General features: G+C 39.4%; 1 protein-coding gene across 15 annotated transcripts in view; it reads left to right on the plus strand.

Annotated features, from left to right (window-relative positions):
• The window catches only part of GLI3 (GLI family zinc finger 3), a 280541-nt gene that overhangs the window by 235742 nt on the left and 22390 nt on the right, over positions 1-22409 (plus strand). For 8 of the 15 annotated variants that reach the window (XM_065542082.2, XM_074036580.1, XM_065542078.2 and 5 more), the window contains one exon: positions 12819-12872. The exons of the other annotated variants lie outside the window; for them this stretch is intronic. In XM_065542082.2, the coding sequence (XP_065398154.1) occupies positions 12819-12872 (54 nt within the window). The remainder of the gene's footprint in view (positions 1-12818; positions 12873-22409) is intronic. 15 annotated transcript variants of the gene reach the window in all.

The following is a 22409-nucleotide window of genomic DNA, read 5'->3' on the forward strand; positions in this document are numbered from 1 at the left end:
TCCCTCATGCCCTGAAAACAGCCTCGTCCCTCTCCCCTTCCTCAACTCCTCTCACTAACTATTGTCCCCCAGACTCTGAGGGGGACCCTGTCTTTGGCCTTTAGAACTAGAGAGGAACAAAACAAGGAAAGAGAAATTGAACAGGAAGCTAGAGAGATAGTAAAATAATATCCTTTGTCTTCATCCCCTTCCCTCCCTTCCCATGTCAGGCAGTGGTTAATGCTGCAGCAGAGTCCAGTGGGTGGGTGTCTGAACAGTGGACAGGAGACCTGGGGAGGCGAGCACCTGGGCTGTGTTCTAGGGGGCAGCTATCAGCTGCCAAGGGTACAAAAGGCAACGTCGTGTTCACTCCATGGACCCCAAGATTTAGAGGAGGTCTATGCAGACGTGGCTCTGAATCCGTGTATGTGTGTGTGTGTGCGCGCGCGTGTGTGTGCTTGTGTGTGTGAATTCAGGATAAAGAATATTTTTTAGCAGTTAAGCACTTTGCTCCACATCCATCCGTCTATCCATCCATCCATTCTTAAACTTTAACATTCAAAAATACGCCAAACTTTATATTCACATACAGTAGAGAGCCCTTAAAGAGACCACACTCGCCAAAGCTTTCAGTAAGGGGAACATAATGAGGATTACTAAAGCAACAGGGAAACGTTAAGATTCAGATAACTATTTTTTAAAAACCCAAATCTGTAATCCCTTCAAAAGCAGTTAAAACCAAAGGCAACTTTTATTAAAATATTAATATTTTAAAATGTTTTTGTCTTCATGTATTTCTAGAAATTGAGTCTGCACTCTGTGTGTTGTTTCTGTGAGTTTCTGTTTTGTTTCTTGCTTTCATCTTATGAATGTGCCATAATTACTGAATCGTCGTCGTTTTTCATTTATGGTTTTTCTCACCACTTTTTTGGCCATCAGAAATAATAAACGCCTTTGTGTAAAATTCTTTGTTCCTAATTTGGATTGTTCCTTTCAGATATAATTTTAAAAACCAAATAACTGAGTTAAACAGATGAATTTTAGAACGATTTGAACTAAATTTAAAAGAATATACCACTGGGATTTTGCCTGGAATGTTATTAAAGCCTTGAATTGAAAAGAATATACATTAACTAAAATTCAGTTTCCTGGCCCAACACGGTGGTTTATGCCTGGAATCCTAACACTTTGGGAGACCCAGGTGGGAGCATTGCTTGAGCCCAGGAGTTCAAGACCAGCCTGGCAACATAATGAGACCCTGTCTCTAGTTTAAATAATTTTTTTAAAAAATTTAGTTTCCCCATATAATAATGGAGTTTGTACTTGTTCCGTTTTCTGAGCGTTCTATCTTGATTTACCTCATATTTCATTTCTGGCCTATTCCTAGGCAGGAAATTTTTTTCTCTATGCATTTTTCCTCTCCTGGTCATTGCTTTTAATAGCAAAGGTATACTGGGTTTTTGTTTCTTTTTATTTTATGTGCAGTCAACTTATTGAATACTCTTGATGTTTCCTCATGCCTCTGTATTTTATGTCTTGGGTTTTCTAATAATATACTCCTACGATCTGTAAGTAAGAATAATTTTATCTTCTTAAATATCAGATACATATTTGTCTAAAATATCAGATACATATTTCATTTCTATCTCATTGCATTGGATAGATTTCTTGGAATTGTGTTAGATAATTGTGTTGGTTGCATAACCCCAGTTTTGTGTCTGGTTTTAAAGGGAATGCCTTTGGGGTTCAACCTTTATTATTCTCTTTACTGTTCAGTTAAGATAGATAATGTTTGGGCATGTGAATGAAGTACCCTTCTTTCTCTTCCTAAATTTTCTAAGACTTTTATCTCAAGTGCTTGTAGTTACTTTACTGACTGTTTGCCACATAGAGATTACTGTGTGGTATGATGTATTTCTATGTCTTAAATCATCTTTGCATCCCTTGAGTGTGCCAGGTGAGTTACTCTTTTGATATGTTGCTAGATACAGGTTTCCTGTTTATTTATAAGTTTCACATTGTTATGACTGAGATTTATATCTTTGTTTCTTTTTTGTGCTCCTTTGATATCAGAGATGTGGCTAGATGTAAAAAAATATATATTCTATGTCATATCTATCATTTCTGTCTCTTCAGTGCCTTACATAGCATAATAATTTGTTCCTTGAATGTTTGAAATAACATTCTGGTAAAGTTGTTTGGATTTACGGCCTTTTGAGAATAAAATCCTTTAATAATGATTTTTAAAATTTCTTTTTATGACTTGGGTCATATTTAAATGAATATGAGTTATTTCTGTTTTTTCCAGAAGAATCTCAGGTTTTGATGAGATTTTTAACTTTAATGTTATCAAACTGTGGTTATTTAAACTCTTATACATGCCTGCTGTACACTTCATTAATTACCTTCATTATTTTATTTTTCTGTCATTTGTAATTTCGCTTGTTTGTTATATCAGTGAGTTTTTTTTATTTGTTTCATTTTTTTTTCCAGAAATGAGTTTCTGAAATTAGTTATTTATGCTGCTATGTTAAATTTTAATCGTGTCTTTTAGGAAATATTTTTCTCTAACGTCATTTTCTTGGGCTGAGTTTTGCTTTGCCCCCCCCATAATTTCTAGTGTGAAATGCTGCTTTCATTTCTTTCTTTGTTTTTAAATAATATATCACTTCAAGATTATAACATTCACTTTAATTTACCTTTGACTTCCATGAATTTTGACTGTCTTCTTTTTTTTGATATTTCAAAATAGTCTGTAATTAGTGTGATTTATTCAGTCATTAATTGCTTATTCCTCAACAAATATTTTTGGAGCTACTGCTGTCAGTCAGACACTATTCTGGGTTCTGGAGATACATCAGTGAATGAAACAGTCAAAGATGCCTGTCCTCATGGCGCTTGCAGTCCTATGAAAATACAGGCTCTGAAACTAACACTAGGCAACTAGTCCTTGGTTTGTCACCACGTGTTACATGCCAGGCACTATTCTAAGAGCATGCACTAACTAACTTAATCCTTTCAGTAACCTAATGAGGTGGATATTATCATTAGCCTCATTTTCCAGATGATGGAAACAAGTCGCTGTGAGTCTGAGCAGCTTGTCTCTTGTCACATTGCCAGTAAGTGGGAGAGCCAAGTTGGCTTCTTACAAACTATGCCAATAAGTATGCTATGATTTCTTATAGCCCCTGGACATGAGATTGTGCTTATTAGTGTTTAAGCTTGTGGTGCCATTTTATAATTTTATGTTGATGATAGAGATTTAAATATTTTATTGAGGTTATTTTCATGATGTGATAGATACTCATTTCTTTAGATAGTCTATGGTCAAGTGAAAATAGATTCTCAGGCAATACTGATTGGTATGTGTCTGTTCTTTCAGCATTCCTAATGATGTTTAAATTCGTTTTGTCTCCACTTGTTTCTTTGTCTACGTATTTTATTATAAATTGGTACTGGTATATTAAATCTCAGGTGATTATGGTTCTAGCCATATTCCTTCTATTTTAACAGGTTTTGCTTTATATTTTTTGATGTTCTGTTATTTGGTGGAGAAAAGTATTGCCTTTCTTTAATGATTATGTTAGAGAACAACTACAGCTGTTGTCACTATTTAAACTTTTTGTCGTAAGTCTAATTTGTTTAATATCAAGATTATTATCACTAATATATTCATTCATTTATTTTTTAACAATTCTCTATGATTTTTAGTGACTTTATGAGCATTATAACTGTGTTCATCATCCTCTGAGAGACTCTGCCTTAAAGTGGGTGGCGTTGAGTCATTTAATTTGAATGTGAATTTTTGTGTGCCCTCTCGATTCTTCCCTTTATTTGTGTACGCATGTGTATGTGCATGTCTGACTCTGTGTGTGTGTGTGTGTGTGTGTGTGTGTTGTCATGTTTTCCTTATTTTTACCATGGTCAATTTGAAAGTAAACACAATGTTTTAAAAAGAGTGTTTTTGCGTATACATTTAATGAACACATAATTAAAGGCATGATTTCTAATTGTGGAAAAATAAATATTACTCCTTGCCCCCACAAACACACATACATGATTTTGCAAGACAATTTATAATTTAAAAACTTTTTTTACCTTCTGTCTTTTCTTTCTGCTTTTATCAATTTAATTAATGCAGTGGATTCAGTTATTCTTGTAAAATGATTAATTTTTCCATTACTGTCCCCCTTGCTTATTATTTTATATGTTTGTTTTTATAACAGTCTTCAGCTGTGTTTCATATTTTGCCCTGTGTGTTAGTTGACTTCAATGCTGGCTCCCCTCAAGCAATGGCTTCTTTTTTCCTGAAACATTTTTGTTGCCATCCCTGTGTCCGTTAGTAACAATTCAAATGATCAAGAATTTGGCAGAGAAAATCTTATTTTCTCTTATATGCATTTATTAATAATATTTTCTAAAATGGATGGCAGAACACTAGTTCTGCAGGATGTCGATAGGTATCAGGTGAAAATGAAAGCTAGGATAAATAGAGTTAACCATACCTGGCTGTGAGACTTATCCAAGCCTTTCTTATGCCACTATGTCTTGAAGCTCTTCAAGAGGAGAATACGGTCAGGTTAGCCTCCTAACATCATTGATCATAGAATCCTATTTCTGATTAGTATATGGCAAAATTATGTTAACTTGTGCTTTTCCTGTTTGGGAGGATACTTCTGTGTTTTGTTTCCTTTTTTTTTTTTTTTTTTTTTTTTTGACGTAGTCTGGCACTGTCACCCAGACTGGAGTGCAGTGCAGTGGTGCGATCTCGGCTCACTGCAATCTCCACCTCCCGGGTTCAAACGATTCTCCTGCCTCAGCCTCCTGAGTAGCTGGGATGACAGTTGCCCACCACCACGCCCAGCTAATTTTTGTATTTTTAGTAGAGACAGAGTTTCACCATGTTGGCCAGACTGGTCTCAAATTCCTGACCTCATGATCCACCCGCTTTGGCCTCCCAAAGTGCTGGGATTACAGGCTTGAGCCACTACTCCTGGCCCTCCCCATTTTTTTTTCTTAAATTTTTTTAATGGTGCCAAATATACCTAGGTCTTATACATGAAGTTCAGGTCTGGTTTATGCCAAGAATGTTTAATTTTGCTGTGACTTAATTTATCTCAGTTTCCTTTATTCCACTTTCTTCTGTCAGGACATGTGTGGGTCCATGATTTGATCTGATTTGGTTTCCTTGATCTTCAGTCAGCTCCTTGCTGCCTCCACCGTGGGCTTTGTCCTGCTGGTGTGTGTTTAGTCAGCTTCCCATCCCCCTCAGCCTTCTAGTCATGTGCTTCTCCACTTGAATGCTTTCTTTTTTTATAGGCATCACTGCTTTTTTTTTAATTTGGTAACAGAAAACAGATATTTCTAATTTTTTTCTGACTGTTTTTCAATTGTTTGTTTATAAGATCTGCTTTTACTGAGTCTTTAGTGGTCCTCCCCCTTGTCCTCAGCAAGAAAAGAATCTTCGTGGATCTCCTGTGACTGTGGGGGCTTTTGGTCTGTGTGCAAGGTATACAAAAATAATCTCATTCCGTGTTGGCACATTTCCTGTCTCAACTTACAAATATTTTTAGGTTTTTAAAACTTTGTTTGCTCTTTCTGATTTATTTTACATTGTTTCTAGAGCTTTGAATTAGAATGCATTCATGTACTTAAAAAACCAGCAAGTCGTAAAGTTTATATTGAAAAATCTTCCTCTTTCTTTTGTCCTGTATCTGCCTAATTCTCACTCTCCTTTACAAATCAACTATCCTTAATTTCTGCGTATTTCTGGAATTCCTTTGTAGGTACATAAGCAAACACAAGTATACATTTTCTTTTTCCATCCCCTTCTAAGTTAAAAAGTTCCCGCCATGCTTCCTGTACATAACATGGTCAACAGATGAGCGTGCTTGGCTCAACCTGAACCAGTTCTGTGATTGACAGGCATTCAGCCCTGCAGGACAAAGGTGGGATGTTCCCTCTGCCTATCTGGATGAGACACTGCCACTGGTTCTTCTCTAGTTAGTACAGTGTGTCATAGTGTGGGTCTCTGGACGTGTGGCTTTCAGTTCCCCTGCTGGTCTGAGGCCCCATCTGTGAGGCGCCCTGTGTACTGCCGACGCACTCTTTTTTTCTGATTCTGTAGAGCCGTGGGACTCAAAGTGTGCTCCATGGGCAGAGAATGGACAGTATGCATTTAGAAACTTTGATGGCATTTTGACATTACCAAAAAGTGTAGGATTTAGAGGTTCCTTTCATCAAACAGAGGATAGACTCATTTGGATGTTGTCAAATTCGCGGTCACCAAGGAGTGGCCCCCACCTGCTCTAGTCATGTGTAGCAGGACCACGTATCCATCGGCGACAGATGAGAGGGACCAGAATGGTCCTTCACCACAGAGAGCTTCAGGGCCCCTGATGCAGGGCCTTGGAGATGTGGTGTCTGAAAGGTGTAAAAGAGGAATGGATCAGGGCAGGAATAACCACCCTGGATGACTCTGACATACTTGTGGTTTAAGGGAAGATGTTTGCCTAATTTTGTGGCCAGTGAAGCCCCAGTAACCCAGAGCCCGTGAAAAGCAATAGTATCAATCAGAACCTTTTTTTGTCTTTGTGGACAGTATTGAGTTGTGGTTCAGAAGATGTGTCCAAAGGGCCACAATGCCTAAGCCAAGACTATGCTGCTCTGTGAGGGCATGGCAGTCTGCGGGGTGAGTTTTCAGTGCTGCTGTTATGCATACAGTGACAAAGGCAGGTGTCCTAGGTCACTTTCATTTTTCCCCGTGTTAATCCAGATGGTCTCGTTTTTTTTTCTTAATAGTTTTTGCCATCTAAGGTCTGACATTTATTGATGATAACTTCCTATCATGGTGTAATGTCTTATGGAAAATGGTATGCTACCCTCTCTTCAACAGGAAACTCCATTCATCTGAATAATCCATTTTTCATACTAAGTAAACTTCCAACTTCTCAAGTCACTTGATACCAAATGTGGAAAACCTTGGACATATTTAAACAAAATCTCCATGCAGGTGCCCGTCACACTCCATAGAGGCTGAAAGGCCATGTGGAAGAAAATACAGAAGATTAAATAGGACATTGAAGTAGGTTGGGGTGAAAACTAATACTTTTAGCATAAGAGAAAGATGCAAAATAATTGCAGGTGTTAGTTTATATTTACATCATAGATTTATGTAACAAAAAAGTACTTTGATTATTGATGTCCAAAGTTGATGAATAATTTGGTGAGTAATAGAGAGGTGAAAATATCCATAGCTTGAGCATTAAGTTGGCTGTGGAGTGTAATTTGTACTGAGCCAATGTTAACAGCATTCAGAGTCTCTGCCAATAAAATCAAGTACTCTATTGAAATGCTCTAATTTATTATTTTACTTTCTTACTAGAAGTAATGCATTTTGTACTTCATAGTCTGATGAGAGGTGTTAAAAGTTAGAGGTGAAATTTATTTTTGAGGCATTTAAGAAGGGAAAAATTATGTAAGTGAGGGCCATGGAATAGGTCCCATTAATGAATGCGTAATTAGCAATTTATTTGACATATCCCGTGTCCTGCCACGGTGGGAAGCAGTTGGTTGCAGCATATTTTGGGCTTCTTTTGAATGGTTTTTACAGGCTTTCTGGACACTTCAGATAAGAAGCAATAAAAGAGCTATTTTTTTTAATATGTATAAAGAAAATACAGTGTTCTCTGTCACATGCTTGGAATTTGAGCCTGTGGTGTGAATACCTTAGAAGAGGTGCCATATATTGATTGCTTCAGCCATCTCAGTTTACTTATAAAATAAATGAAGTCAGCTCCTGGCTCCTTTAAGTCCCTAATGACCATTTCCATCCTTTACCACCTCTTTCCAAGCATTACCCTAGAATGACCTGGTGGAGCCAGCTTAATGACAACATGTGAACCAAAATGAATTCCTAATTCTTGCCCTTTGCAAAGAATTAAATTAAAATTTGAATTAAAAAATTTTAATTGTGCAACTGGCATATAGATGTCCTCTGCCCTAGAGCAGAAGCTTCCCTCCTCTGAGGTAGAGCGAGAAAACATCAATATTAGAGTTAAACTGAGAAAATCTTTTCAGTGCATCTGGATTGGTGAACAGCTGAACTCCAGCTACAATGAAATATGAGAAAACAGATTATTGGTTCAAGTTATATATTTATGTTGTACCAAGCACCAGTTCCTGAGTACCTGCTGTGTGGAAGTCAGGGTGAAGGCCTGTGGGGTACCAGGATGAATGTGATACAGTTCCTCTACTCAGGAAGCAGTCCAGAAGGGGTCAAAGCCATGCTCACGCAAAATAAACCCAGCTAGAATGCAGAGCAGAAGGTATCATTTGAGGGATTTTGATGTTCAGGAGAATTAGGACACACACAACGTCCAGCCAGAACACCAGTTCTTTCCTTCTTTATTTTTAAATTTCTGTTCCTTGGACACTTTTTTCCTTTGCTCATCAAATCATATGACCACAAAGAGCAATAGGGGGTCTGATACTCTGTATTCTGGAATGATCATTGGCATCTGCCACAATTGTCAATAGCGTTCACTTTAATAAAACGTGAACATTGCAGAACTCCTAGGTCCCAGCCATGCCTAGTGTAAAAATGTCAGCCTGCAAAGTTGGTAAAGTCCAGCCACCACATAGTGACTTTTAAGGGTGTTGTAAAATTCTTTCCATAAATAATGTTAAAGAAGAGGAGAAAAAAAAAAGCTGAACTTCTCAAAATGTCAGGTTTCTTTATCAACCTTCCAACCAATCAGTCAGGGATGCCATTCCTTCCTGGGAGATGGTACCATAGGCTTACATTATATCATGTATGGAAACGTCTGGGGGAAAAACTCAGTTCCCATTAAAAAATATATCTTATATAGCCCTGAAAGGAAAACAGTGAACGCCCACACCACTCACAGCTGAGATTACGGGAGTGTCTCTCCCAGCAGCTTTCCCATATGAAGAAATAAAAATCCCAGTTCTTCTGCCCATTGTTTTATGGCCACATGGACTTGCACAGGAAATCGAGGAGGAATTGTAAAACACTGCATTCACAGAGCTCAGTTTCACTTTACCACACTTGCCACATACAGATGCATCAAATCAAATCAGAACAAGATGTGATCTTACTGAGAAAGAATCCTTATAATATCACGTTACCTCCCCCTGGAAATTCCCCCGAGCATGCGTAAAATCCAGAAGACCTTAAGTAGAATATTGAAGAGAGCCTTTAAGGCTGAAAAGCAAGCTGCATTTACCTTTCTTGTATCATATTATATATACATATTACAATTATGTCAGCGATTAAAAGCATTGTCATGCTGCATTATGAACTGTTTTTATGTTTAGGATTAGATAATTCTTCCCCTATACCCCCTCAGATTCCTTTTATGTCCTAAGGGCAAATCCTTTCTCTTGGGTCAGGAATGTAATAAGGTAGGTTTTCCTCTCTCTGGGATATTGTGTCTGTCTCACTGTGTTTAAATTGATTCAGAAAGCTCTTCAGAGCAAAATACAGTATTTTTTTTGTATATGAGCCAGCGGTTGACTAACCCTTGGGGAATTCTCTGTGTTGAGCATTTTAAAGGTACAGGTTGGGTATGTTTGAACTGCTGATGTTCAGTGAAGACCACTGGGAAAGTGGATTGGCCATGGCTCTGAGAGAGACCTTTTCTCTAATGTGGACTCGAGGATAAAAAAAATCCTTGTTCCAACAAATATTTTTAAATGGTGAAATAATTTAGGAAAATTAGCCAGCTCACTTTAATAAGAAAGGATCAAGACTGAAATAAAGACGGAATTATAGTTTATATAAATGTATGAACATATAGTTTAAAGGCATTTAGCCACCAAAAATAAATTTTCTAAAAATAGCAATTTTCTCTCCATCCGCTGTATGAAGTGTTAACACATCCCTCCTGAGAGTTGAACCACAGGCCCTGGGATCAAAACAGAGCAAATTTACCATTTCCACTAAAGGGGAATTTCACTTAGATTTGATATCTCCTTCCAGACCACCAGTTAGCAGAGGTCGGACCCATTGCCAATCAAGGATAACTAATTTAACCCTTGTAATGTTGGTTACTGGTTTTGATAGTGCCCCATAGTCCAGGATCTTGGAATATGTTCCAAGTATAATCAGAGTATCAGCAGTACACTGTGTGTGTTTGTGTCTGCATGCCTGCATGGATGCTTTGGTTTTCTCCCTCCCTCCCTTCTTGCCTTTCTTCTTTCTTTTCTTCCTCTCATTTATTTTAATGGGTACACAGCATCCCTTCTCTTCTGTGCATTTTCTGTAGCATTTAATTAAAAGGCATTTGGGAAATGTTCTCCTCTGTCGAACCCTTTGACTCTTTCTCACACATGAGCAAACTTTTTTGACCCTGAAGTTACCACTTTTTTCCTCAGCTACATCTGCGCAGTGGGTAGAAAGTTTAGCCCTGAATTCTGTTTACCTATGCCGTAAACTCATGGTGCACTATTAGGTAAGCTTCTGAACCCCTCTGAACATCAGGAAAACCCTCCTGTGGGAGATGAGTTCAGAGGAGGAGGCAACCAAGTAGAAAGACATCAGACAAGCAGGCCACGCAGAAGAGTTGGCATGAGCCAAAGCCCAGTGTGTGCAGCCTACGCACCAGGTTCTTGCCAACAGATGAGAAAAGATAAACCAGGAAGGAGCATAATGCAAGCAGCCATGTCCCCACATCTACGACAGATGGATTCACATCCATCATGGGTGGCAAGGACCTTAATAATACCTACAGCCTGGGACTAGGGGACCCATCTTGACTTTTTGCTAAACAACCTATGCTCTTGATACTTGTATTGCAGTTGTGTTACCTGACAAATGAAATATACAGATATCATTTTGCATGTACTTTAGATAAAATAACTAACAGGACACTTTTACTTTAAATATCCAGATGACAAAATTTGGCCAAACATTGAGTTTCAGTTAGCTTCAGTCTGGTTTATTTTGCAAGCGCGTTCATTATTTATTCTCCAGAGAGTGCTGAAATTCATAAACTTTTAACCAGTTGCTCTGGTATAACCACACTAAATTAATATTCTGTTCATATGCAATGTGGAGATCATTATGAAAGCCACGTATATGTCGCAGGCATATGCCTGAAGTGTCAAATGAAAGATTTTAAAGACTTGAATGATTATGCAATATACACCGGCCAAATATTCCCAAGAAAATCTGCTTATAAAAATAAGTTTTATGGAATCAAAGTCCCAAATTAAAAACATATTTTGAGGAATAAATTAGCACTTCTTGACAAATGAAATTCTTTCTTTGGTGGGGAGGTAAAAGACAAAGCAAGAAAACAAAATTGCAGAAATGGCTCAAATTCAAGAAAAGTCACCCTCCCCCAGGAGTGATTTCACCATGTGAAGAATGGTGCTTAGCACAAGGCAGGCTTTCTTCCCAGTTCCCCTTTGGAAGGACCACAGAATTTTGCACACACACACCCTTATTTATTTATTTTAAACTGCCAAGTTTAAACCTGTGTTTCTAGGTAAAGTGCCTTCTTTATTTCTCCAATGAAAACTCTGTAGGACCAATCTTACTTCCCTTTCTTGACTCTTCAAACACATTAGTCATGGTAGGGGGCAAAATTTCCATTCAATTAATGAGATTTCCACAAGCAGATTAAGGAGGAAATATGCCCTTTAGTTGTCTGTTCATTAACAGCACTGCATTGGGAAGAAATCTCTGAGCAAACTCTCCACAAAAACAATAGCTAGGGGCCCAAATTCCAGTGAGATAGAGTGTAGCTTAATCTTGTCAAGGATAAGTTGTTTTTTTTTTTCCTGCTTCATCTGATGCTTTAATGAATTATTTCAAGAGAAACCTGCGATAAAGCATCAGATTATTTTTTTCTACAGCCAGTGGGACATAACATTGAGAGTTAAGGTTGCCATTTAAATGCCAGAACCCTTACCCCATAGTTAATGTCAACAATGTCATGGTGGGCAAAAATAAATTTTAAAATTATTTTCATTTATAACAAACAGGAACCAACTAAGATAACTCTGAATTATGCCATGACTAACTCAGAACCCCAGTCTAAAATTGTCATCTGAAAGGAGGCCCTCCTTGGTGGACCCTACAGGCATCTGTGATGCTGAGGTTTATCAGATTGTGGGGAATAGAGCAATCACAGGAAATTGCTTCCGTTTCCTGTGGCTTCTGATTCTCAAAGCACAGATCTAAGGCAGGCAGCTGATTGGGAGTATACTGAGGCCTGGGACCGCATTGGCTCCAAAGCTTGTTGTTTTCAATAACACATTCCTAATAACACATTCCTCCAGCAAGTATTTACTGAGTTCCTACTATAGGCTGGGCATTGTTCCAGGCACTTGGAACATATCATTGAACAAAACTGATAAAAATCCCTGACTGTGTGGAATTCACATTCTAGTGGGCGGGGCAGACAATAAATATTAAACAATGTCAGTCAGTAAATTATAGTGTGCTGGAAGTGATAAGGGCCACGGGAAAAAAGGGAGAGCAGCAGGGTAGGGCGTGGAGAGTTCAAGGGTGGGGAGGTTGGACAGTAAGTGGGGTCATCAGGACCAGGATCGAGTGGGGCGATGAGTCTCTGTAAGGAGGTGGCATTTGAAGAAGGACTGCAGGAGGTCAAGTCATCTTGGCTCAGTGACCCCATCCTAGACGTGACCACATGTTTCCAGCTGTGGATCTCTACATTGCCAGCCTCTGGAGGGCATTTTCCTCTAAGGCCCTGGATCTGCTCTGTCTCCCTTGTTCCAGGGGTGGTCAGGTGTGCCTCCAGGTCAGTGTGGTCCTCAGGTTTCCTCTCACTCCACCTTTTTTCTTGCAGGACAGTTTGTCCACATCCAGCTCACTTCTGGTGACCACTCATCTGCATTCTGAGGTGAGGTCACAGTCTCACTTTTCCAGCAAGCCTCCTTGATGAAAGGCTGTTGCACAGAACTGACTTTGGCTGGCAGCATGGGAGAAACAAAAGGTTCAAAACAACAAACAGCTTAAAACTCAAGTGCTATATTGATTTCTGTTTGCAACTCCTTAGCCCCTTATACAGCACAGGAATTTCAAATGAACCAGTTTTCCTGCGTAAGCCCACACTCCAGCATATTGCTAGACATTTTCTGTCTTTCCTGTTCGATCCCCCCAAATTTACTGGAGCTGGCAAGCTACCACTGGCAAAGAACTTAACACTTCCTTACCTTAATTTCTTCTGTTGCGGTCCTCCAAAGACACCCCACATGATGACGTGCCCTGTCCCCCGCCATTTTCTGTGTCCTTTGTTTTCTCCTCTAGTTTCTTTTTTTGTTTCCCTATCTCTTAAAACACTGGTCTCCTCATTGTTTTCAGTTTCTTCCTTTTTCATCCTCTGTACAATCTCCATTGGTCAGGGGTTTTCAAATTGGGCTTTGTGAAATCTTTAAAATACTGTGTAGGTGTTCTTTAGTTTACCAAAGATAACATGGGGTGAGGAAGGGGCCCACACTCCTCCATCAGCTGCAGTCTTTCTTAGATTCTCAAATCTTTATGTCCAGGATTGTCTTCTCTGTGGAATCTTTCTACCAGAGATGTCCTGGAGGCATCTCCACTGTGATATGTTCCACACCGAAGGGTAATTGTCACCAAATCTCTTGGCCCTCCAATGCTGTTACTGTCTCAGATCTTTCAAGCTGGAGACTTCGGTATCACCTATTACTCCTCTAAGTCATCACCCACAAATTATTCCATAGTGTCTTTCACATCTAGCCCCTTACCATTCATCCTCCTGGCTACTGCTCTCGTTCAAGGTCACAGCTCTCTTGGATGATTATAGCAACTCCTAGATGGGTTTATTGCCCAGTCTTTGCTTAGTGCCTCTGTGATGCTGCTAGAGTTACCTTTTATAAGCACAAATCTGATCATTGCCCTGCTTAAAACCTGCTCTTGGTTGCGTGGGATCTGGTTGCCTTAGGGCACTCAACACCCCTTATAATTTTTCCCCAAGCTGCCTCTGCAGCACGCATCCTACAGCCACTCACCAGCATGTGCACGTGTACGCATGCGTACACACACATATGCACACACACGCACACACATTCCCCAGCCCTACACTTGGCATCATTTTCCAACACATTGTGTTTTTTTTCTTAACACTGGGCCTCTCTATCTCTCTTCCTTTCTTCCTCAATTCACTTTTTCCTGTGTCAGCCTCCCTTTCTTCCTTCTGAGTTCAGCTCAGTTACCCTGTTTATGAAACCTTCCCTTCTTCACTAGTTTATTAGTGCCTTTCCCATTGTTTCCCATTCACCTTATTGAGACTCAGGCACAATGCCTATGTCTCATATATGCTTTGCCCATGGCACACAAATGAATTAATCCCTATAGCTTAATGTCTGGGTCTATGCTCTTTCTCTAAACTCTATGCCTTCTCCTAGCAAGCTAAAGAAAATTACAATGTAGGTATAGAACACGTAGTGGATATTCATATTGTGTGTATGGAGATTTTGCTTTTATATACTTAGATGTACTGTTATTAAGGGGTTGAGGTGTTAAGAGAGGTACTGCACACCAGGGTGGCTTGTGAATAAGAGTTGATTGAAAAATGGTAAGAGTTGATACTTCTACAGGTTGAAAAGCATGCCGGAGCAGAGGGGCTTGCTTTCCACCTTGGTTTGGTAGGACAAACCTGGAAAAGCCCTGGGCAATGGGCCTGCTAGTTTTCTATGATGTGGGGAACATGAGGGAAGGAAAAGAATCATGCATTCTTCTGAGTAGCTTACTTTTAATTGCCAAGCAAATGCGTCTGTGCATTGAAGGCTAATTTTTAGACAGTATTCGCTTCTGCATTCCTGCAGACAGCCTTGGATAAGATCCAATGGACATGTCTTATTCTGTCTTGCCTTTTCAGTGTTTAGCACAGTAACTGTCATATCATAAATAAGCTTTGAGTGAATAGTGAATGAATGAGTCAGCTCAGCAGGGACTGTAGGCAGATTTCCAAATGGATAGTTTTGCCTACTTGCCTGCCTCCTTCCTTTCTTCCAGTAGTTCTTGAGAGGTGCCTGTGCTTCTGTGATCAGCAGTCACCATCCGTCTCTACACACACAGACACAGACACACACACACACACACACACACACACACACATACACTTAATCTATTTTTAACTGCCAATGGAAAGTTCTTCTAGCACTTACTATGTAAGACCCTACCTTAGCAATGTGACGAGCAGAAGGCCTTCAAGGAGAGCCATGACCATGGTTGTAGTTCGGACTGTGGCTGGTACCAGAAACACTTCTCTGCCTCCCATCTTCAAAGGATTCCACTAAAACAAATTGTCAACTTTTCTCTCAATATTAAAAATACTTTCTCCAAATCCACTTGAAATCCAAATACATTTTATTGTATCTGTGACTATTTTAACCTATATTTTAGTGATGAAAATTATATCAGAATTTCTAAACTTGAATGCCAGTTCAAGAGCTAATTGTTCTCATGTTCTGAATCAGACTTCGGTGATGTGGAGGAAGTATGGTTGCTTTCGTAGGGCATTGAGGACAGAGACCGCCCATTCAAAGTTGGATCTCATTTTTCATTTACAGTTTTTATTGTTCTTAACTTTTGAATTTTCTCAGAATCACGCTGCATGTTCAGATCCTTTACCAGAGTAATACCTATATGCGTGGGCTTCATGTGGATTGCTGAAATCATACAAATTAGGAAGTAAAGGCTAACATTTTATGTACCTCTAGATAATGGTACTCCTAGTAGCTTGATTTTTCCAACAGGAAAAGTTTGTGTCTACCTTTATAATCAGGGAGACTAAAAATTAAATCTTCTCTGTTCTTCTTAGGGATAGTCATCTTTTTGTGTGTGTGTGTGTGTGTGTGTGTGTGTGTGTGTGTGTGTGTGTGTGTAAGCAAGCATTAAGCGCCCTAAAATTACCTATTCGTCCTACCTTTCAAAGTTTTAATAGCAAAATAAGCATTATGTTTTCTTTTTATTTGGAGACAGGGTTCTTGCTCTGTCACCCAGGCTGGAGTGCAGTGGCACAATCTCAGCTTACTACAACCTCTCAGGTAGCTGGGACTACAGGCATGTGCTAATTTTTATTTTTATTTTTTGGTAGAAATGAAGTCATACTATATTGCCCAGGCTGGTGTTGAACTCCTGGGCTCAAGCAATCCTCCCGCCTCAGCCTCTCAAAGTATTGGGATTACAGGTGTGAGCCACTCCACCCAGCCCAAAATAAGCATTATTTTGACAACAGGTTGAATAGTAAAATTGCTGTTAGTATAGAGAGAAACTATCCATTAACTCTCTTTTCTGAATCTGGCAGAAAACCATGCCCATAGGTGAGGGAATTTTCATGCTCTGGGATACAGTCTGGCTTCTGAAATCCTTAACTTGGAGATAAATGCAATTGCAATGGATGGTAATGCTTTCTCCATATGCTAGACTTGTAGGAATGATCCATGCATATGAGTGACGAATTCATTTGATCCTTCGGAGAGGTTGCATTTATAGCCCCTTTCTTAGCTCCTCTGGCCTTTCTATTTTCCTCATCTAGGAGCCAGTTGTGGAACAGGAAATTGGGATTTAACTGCACCTCCTTTGGGGCTAGAGCTCAAATCAGAAACCTTGGCTCTTACCATGTTTGCTGGATTTGTTCATTGCAGAGATGAAATAGAAGGTGCCTCTTTGGAGAATGGTTTTCCAAATAATTTTGTTCCATGATTACACAGTTAAAATAATTTTGCCTATCTGTGTTTAATAGTTTTTTTTTTTAATTATCTCTAGAATACATACTACTGAATCCTTACTTGCTTAACTCTTTGTATCTTTCTTTTTGGTAATTAAGCCCCTAATCAATTTGCTTAAAAGAAATTTACTGGTTTTGTTGTCATTTGGCTGAAACAAAGTTGATATTTAAAAGGATATGGTAAAACATTAAATCTGCCCAGTAACTTGTAGAAACGATGTGCACAGGGTCTTAGAATGGCTTGCAGATGTCACTTTACATCTCCACGTAAAATCGCAATGGGACTTAAATACAGGCCACTCCAGGAAAGAAACTCTGAGAAGCTCTTTAACAAAACGCACCTTATTAGATGGTAAGAGAAGCCTCTTAAGCGAGAACAGTTACATTTTCGTTTTAGTAAAATAACTTAGAATTCAGAAAACAAAATTTTAAGAGAAGGAGCACTTTTATGGTTTCTAGAAGGAATTAGGGGCCTGTCTGAGTCTGTTCTGTTGCAAAAACAAAATATCTTAACGCTGGGTAATTTATAACTAATAGAACTTGATTTCTCACTTTCTGGAAGCTGGGAAATCTAAGGTCAAGACATCAGCAGATTCAGTGTCTGGTGAGGGCTCATTCTATGCCTAATAGCTGGAGCCTCTGGCTGTGTCCTCACACAGAAAGGGAGAGGGCTCCCTCCAGCCCCTTTGTAAGGTCACTAATCCCATTCATGAAGGCTCCGCCCTCTTGACTCAATCATCTCCTTAAGGCCCCACCTCTTTTTTTTTTTTTTTTTTTTTTCTTTTTTTGAGATGGAGTTTCACCCTTGTTGCCCAGGCTGGAGTGCAATGGTGTGATCTCAGCTCACTGCAACCTCCGCCTCCCAGGTTCAAGTGATTCTCCTGCCTCAGCCTCCCGAGTAGCTGGGATTACAGGCACCTGCCACAATGCCTGGCTAATTTTTTGTATTTTTAGTGGAAACAGGATTTCACCGTGTTGGCCAGGCTAGTCTCAAACTCCTGACCTCAGGTGATCCATCTGCCTCGGCCTCCTAAAGTGCTGGGATTACAGGCATGAGCCACCGTGCCTGGCCAAGGCCCCACCTCTTAATACACCTACACTAGTGATTAAGTTTCAACGTATGGATTTCAGAGGGGGACACATTCAGACCATAGCAGGGCCCTTAAGGCACTTTCAAGAATGAGGATGCTTCATTTTTACCTAAATAATATAAATAACATCAATCAATATTATGAATATTTACTTCTTAGAAACTCTTCTCAAAAACTCACATTTCCTTCAGTTTTTAGGTCACCTAAATAGTAAGTCAGTCCTGTGATTCTATTTATATGAGTTTGAGCCTGTGACATGTGCATTCCTTAGGGTAGGGTGGAGAGTCAGCTAGATAAATTGTATCACAAATTTTACATTTATATCTAATTATTATATAATCCAAGGTAACAGCAAACCTGAAAAGATAGAGATTCTGAATTAACAGTGGGTCCATTTTTCATGCATCTTTAGTAAATTTTAGAGTATATCATGGATTAGAAACTATCTGCTTTTTCAAATCATGCACTATTTTGCATACTTGAACTGATGTTAGTGTATGATGTTTTTTGGTTTTGTTGTTAACAACTCTGCACAAAGTTCAGGTTTCTCCATCTTTCCACTCATCTGTACAACTTGGACGATGAGGAGAGGGGAATACAGAGAAGTTGTCATTTATGTGAGGTTCCCAGGTTGTTAACTGAGGCCAGTATGAAACCCACCGGGAAATAGTGTATCCTAAAAATATGTTCCACAGATGGGTGCAGTGGCTCACGCCTGTAATCCCAGTACTTTGAGGCTGAGGCAGGTGGATCACAAGGTCAGGAGCTGGAGACCAGCCTGGCCAATATGGTGAAACCCTGTCTCTACTAAAAATGCAAAAATTAGCTGGGCGTGGTGGCGCATGCCTGTAGTCCCAGTTGCTCTGGAGGCTGAGGCAGGAGAATCGCTTGAACCCGGGAGGTGGAGGTTGCAGTGAGCCGAGATCGTGCCACTGCACTCCAGCCTGGGCAACAGAGCAAGACTCTGTCTCACTCTGTCTCAAAAAAATAAAATATGTTCCACTTTGACTCAACCCATCTGTGTGTGTGTGTGTCTGTGTGTGTGTCTGTGTATGTTGTAGCAGAAGTTGTGATTAAGACGCAGTCTTGTGCTTCGGTGGAAAAACACTTGCCGAGCCCTACCGCAGTCAGTCTGAAGGAGAGGTGTAGCTTTGGGAAAGTCAGATTCCATTCTACCTGGCTGTTCCTTCAACCTTCTTCCTATTCTCCCACAATTTCCTGGTACTAGACTTCATTACCAAGTATACTTTTGTGAGTTTTTCTTTGGAGGTGTGGGGTGAGGGGGCGGGTAATATCTTTATTGAGATATAATTTATCTACCATGTAATTCATCCATTTAAAATACACAGCAATTCGTATGTTTTGATATATTCTCAAAGCTGTGCAACCAATACCACAATGAATTTTAGAACATTTCCCTACAAAGAAAACCCATACCCTTTTGCTGTCATCCCCAATTTATGCATTCACCCACATTTTTTATATATAGATTTACCTATTCTAGATACTCATATAAATGGAATCATGTAGTATTTATCTCTTTTTTTGACTGGCTTCTTTCATTTAGCATGCTGTCAAAGTTCAACCATGTTGTAACATGTATATGTATTTCATTCCTTTTTATAGACTTTTGTTTTTAAATATGAAATGATAGTGTTCTGCTGCAGTGAAATCTAGTCCAGCTTTCCTTGGGGGTTCTGGGGAGGTGATGGGGTGGGGTGGGGACCACATCCAAATCCAACATTATAAAGCTCTTTGTTAATATAAAACATTTACCTTGTTAAAGAACTTTGCCTTTCTTACACATAAGAAAAAATAATTTTGTTACACATTTGTACCTAAAAGCAGGATTCAAATAGCAGCCAGGAAGAAGTCCATTTATTTATTCATTTTTAACCAAAAAGCATATTTTTTATCTCATCCTAATTCTTAATATTCACAAATCAGAAATAAGAAATTGCTTTATTTTTATAAAGAGAATGCTGGTTTGTACCCAAAGTCTTGAGCCCTCTTGGTATTTTCTGGTATAATTTTATAGTTATGTCAGAAACTGAAAGATGCCTTGATATTTTTATTAACCAGTTTGAATTGAAACAGGCATTTTGTGAAGTCTCAGGGAGATCCCTCCCACAGCAGGCTGTTTCAGGTTTTTAAATAATCTGTTAGGAAGGAAGATTGATGGGTGCCACCAAAACAATTTAAATTATTTTATGTATCTAAAATTAAAGTGCATATTGAGATATAAGGCCTATTTCAGTCCTGATAGTCTGTGATTCATGTTTTTTTCTGTGTCTGCCTAGTGAATCCTTTAGGAATCCAATTACAAGGTATCCCCAATATAATCCACATCATGACAGTTGTGAAACTTTCAAAAATGTTATATTTATCAAGTCATACACAAAACTGGAAGGTATAGACCTTATTTCAGGCAGAAAGGTTTGAGAGATTCTTGTGGAAAGTTTTCTTTTAGGCAAAGCATTTCTCGCAAATCAGTTTTAATGTAAATTATATTTAATAGATTCTAAATTATTTTCCCATTTTTTTTTCTTTTCAGAAATATTTCTGGACTACTACCTAAAGAGTAATAGGCTTATAGCATAAAGTCAAGAAACACTGAAAATTGAGCTTACTTGAAATTGTTTGCTTCTTTATATCCCATCTTATGTCAAAGTAGAAGGCTGTCTTAATATCTTTTCCCAGCAAATCCCATAGAAGTTTCGAATTATTGAATCCTGTTCAGTGTATTAATTAACTCAAGCTGCATTTATAAGCTAACCTGGTAGAGTAACATAAAAAGATTTTGAAACTATCAAACATTTCCAGTTTGACGTTCTGAGAAGAGAGTGTTTAAGTTTTATTTTCTGCCTTTTTAAAATACAATCACCACAACAAATGGTGGCCTCTTAATGGTTCAAGAGAGAGAAATGTAGCAAAGGCATGAATTGGAAATACAACTCGGGGTGGAGCAAGTGTGCCCAGCCTTCCACCAGTGACTCACCAGTGAACTCAGTGAACTGCCAGCCGGAAAGGCTGTTCCGTTTTCTTAGATGTTTATATATGGAACACACTGCTTTCTAAGCCCTTATTCTATTTTCTATGAAGGCCATAACACCAAATGTGTGTGCACATGGGTATTTGTGTGTATGTGAGAGAGATCATATATATTTGAAAACTGTGACCATATATTTTGCTTTTACATGTAGCTTGTGCTGTGATGAACTTGGCAACGTACTTTGTAGAAACCCTTTTAAATTGGTAAAGCAGTTCTGTGGAATTTGAGAAATATTAGATACTGACAGAAAGACTGGCGTGAAACATACATGCACAGGGGAGCTGTCTGGAAATTGGTGAAGGTTGAGCCTGAAGCTTTGCATTTCCCCCCTCCACTGTTTTTAGCGGTGCTTAAAGGTAATATTTTTATTACAACCGTGGAATTTACCTTCTTGATGTTAAGAAACTGGCTGATGTAAAGAGTGGACAGACTTTTGAGGCAGCCAGGTGCATATCTATGGATTAGTGATTCCCTCGGGCAGGGTTTGAATGGGGATGTGCAGATCTTGTACACACACATTTGAGCCATGTGGTAGCATTCTGAAGAAGTCACTTAGAAGGGAGGACACTTATCGATCCAGAGAACTGTGTTTCTAAGTGGGAATTGGTGGAGAGGAGACTGAAGGAAAGCAGAAGTGTACTTCCCAGCCTCATGAGCTGCGTGAATGGCGGCTTTATTTGGAGAGCTGCGAGCCATGGACTGCATGCATGCTTTCATCTGGAGGGTTAGGAGCAGACCGAGGGAAAACTGCCTGCTCTGAGCTAATAGTGAAATAACAAAGTGAGAAGAAAGGACCGTGATTAGCTCAGTGAAGTCCATTGTGGCATCTATTTTGCTGCTAGTGAAAGAAAAGCTTCACTTTCCCGTTTCTTCCTGTAGCTCTCCAAGCCTCCTTGGTGGACATCCAGGGCTCGGCTTCCCAAAGAAACTCCCTTAAAAGAAAGAAGCACCTGCTGCCTCCTTGATTGCTAAACCGGCTTGTGATTTCTCCCACCATTCTGTGGGCTCCCAGAGCCTCAAAGGAGTGGAAGAAACAGTGGAAGAAATACTGTCTTGGCTCATTTTGCTCCCATTCAACGACAGTTAAAAAAACATCACTTTGTTGGTTTGCTATGGGCTCGTGAGGTGTTCACTTCCTCAGTCACCAGTTCCCTAAGGCTAATGCTTGCAGCCCCGATTGGAAAACTGAAGACACAGACCCACTGGGAAGCTCAGTGTCGGGACTTGGCTTTTCTGGGGAAATTGCCTGGTCCTCATGTCCTGGCCCTGTTTATTCAGACAGGGAGAGTTCAGAGTGGCCGTGCCGGGAGAGTTGGCATTCCACATTGTAATTTACACCATCTATCTCTTTCTGACTCTCGGGCCTCTGGCAAATTGCATGTCTATGTGTTGGATTAGTTTGGAATTTAATCATGCATTATTTTCCCTCCAATTAAATTATTTATATATTTGATTAACATTTTCACTGCTGGGAAGTCAAATTTTCAGTGAAACCACAAATAAACTGGTGCCCATTGAATTTCAGGCCAGCTTCATACAGGG

The sequence above is a fragment of the Macaca fascicularis genome, chromosome 3 (genome assembly GCF_037993035.2).
Source record: "Macaca fascicularis isolate 582-1 chromosome 3, T2T-MFA8v1.1".
Lineage (NCBI taxonomy): Eukaryota > Metazoa > Chordata > Mammalia > Primates > Cercopithecidae > Macaca > Macaca fascicularis.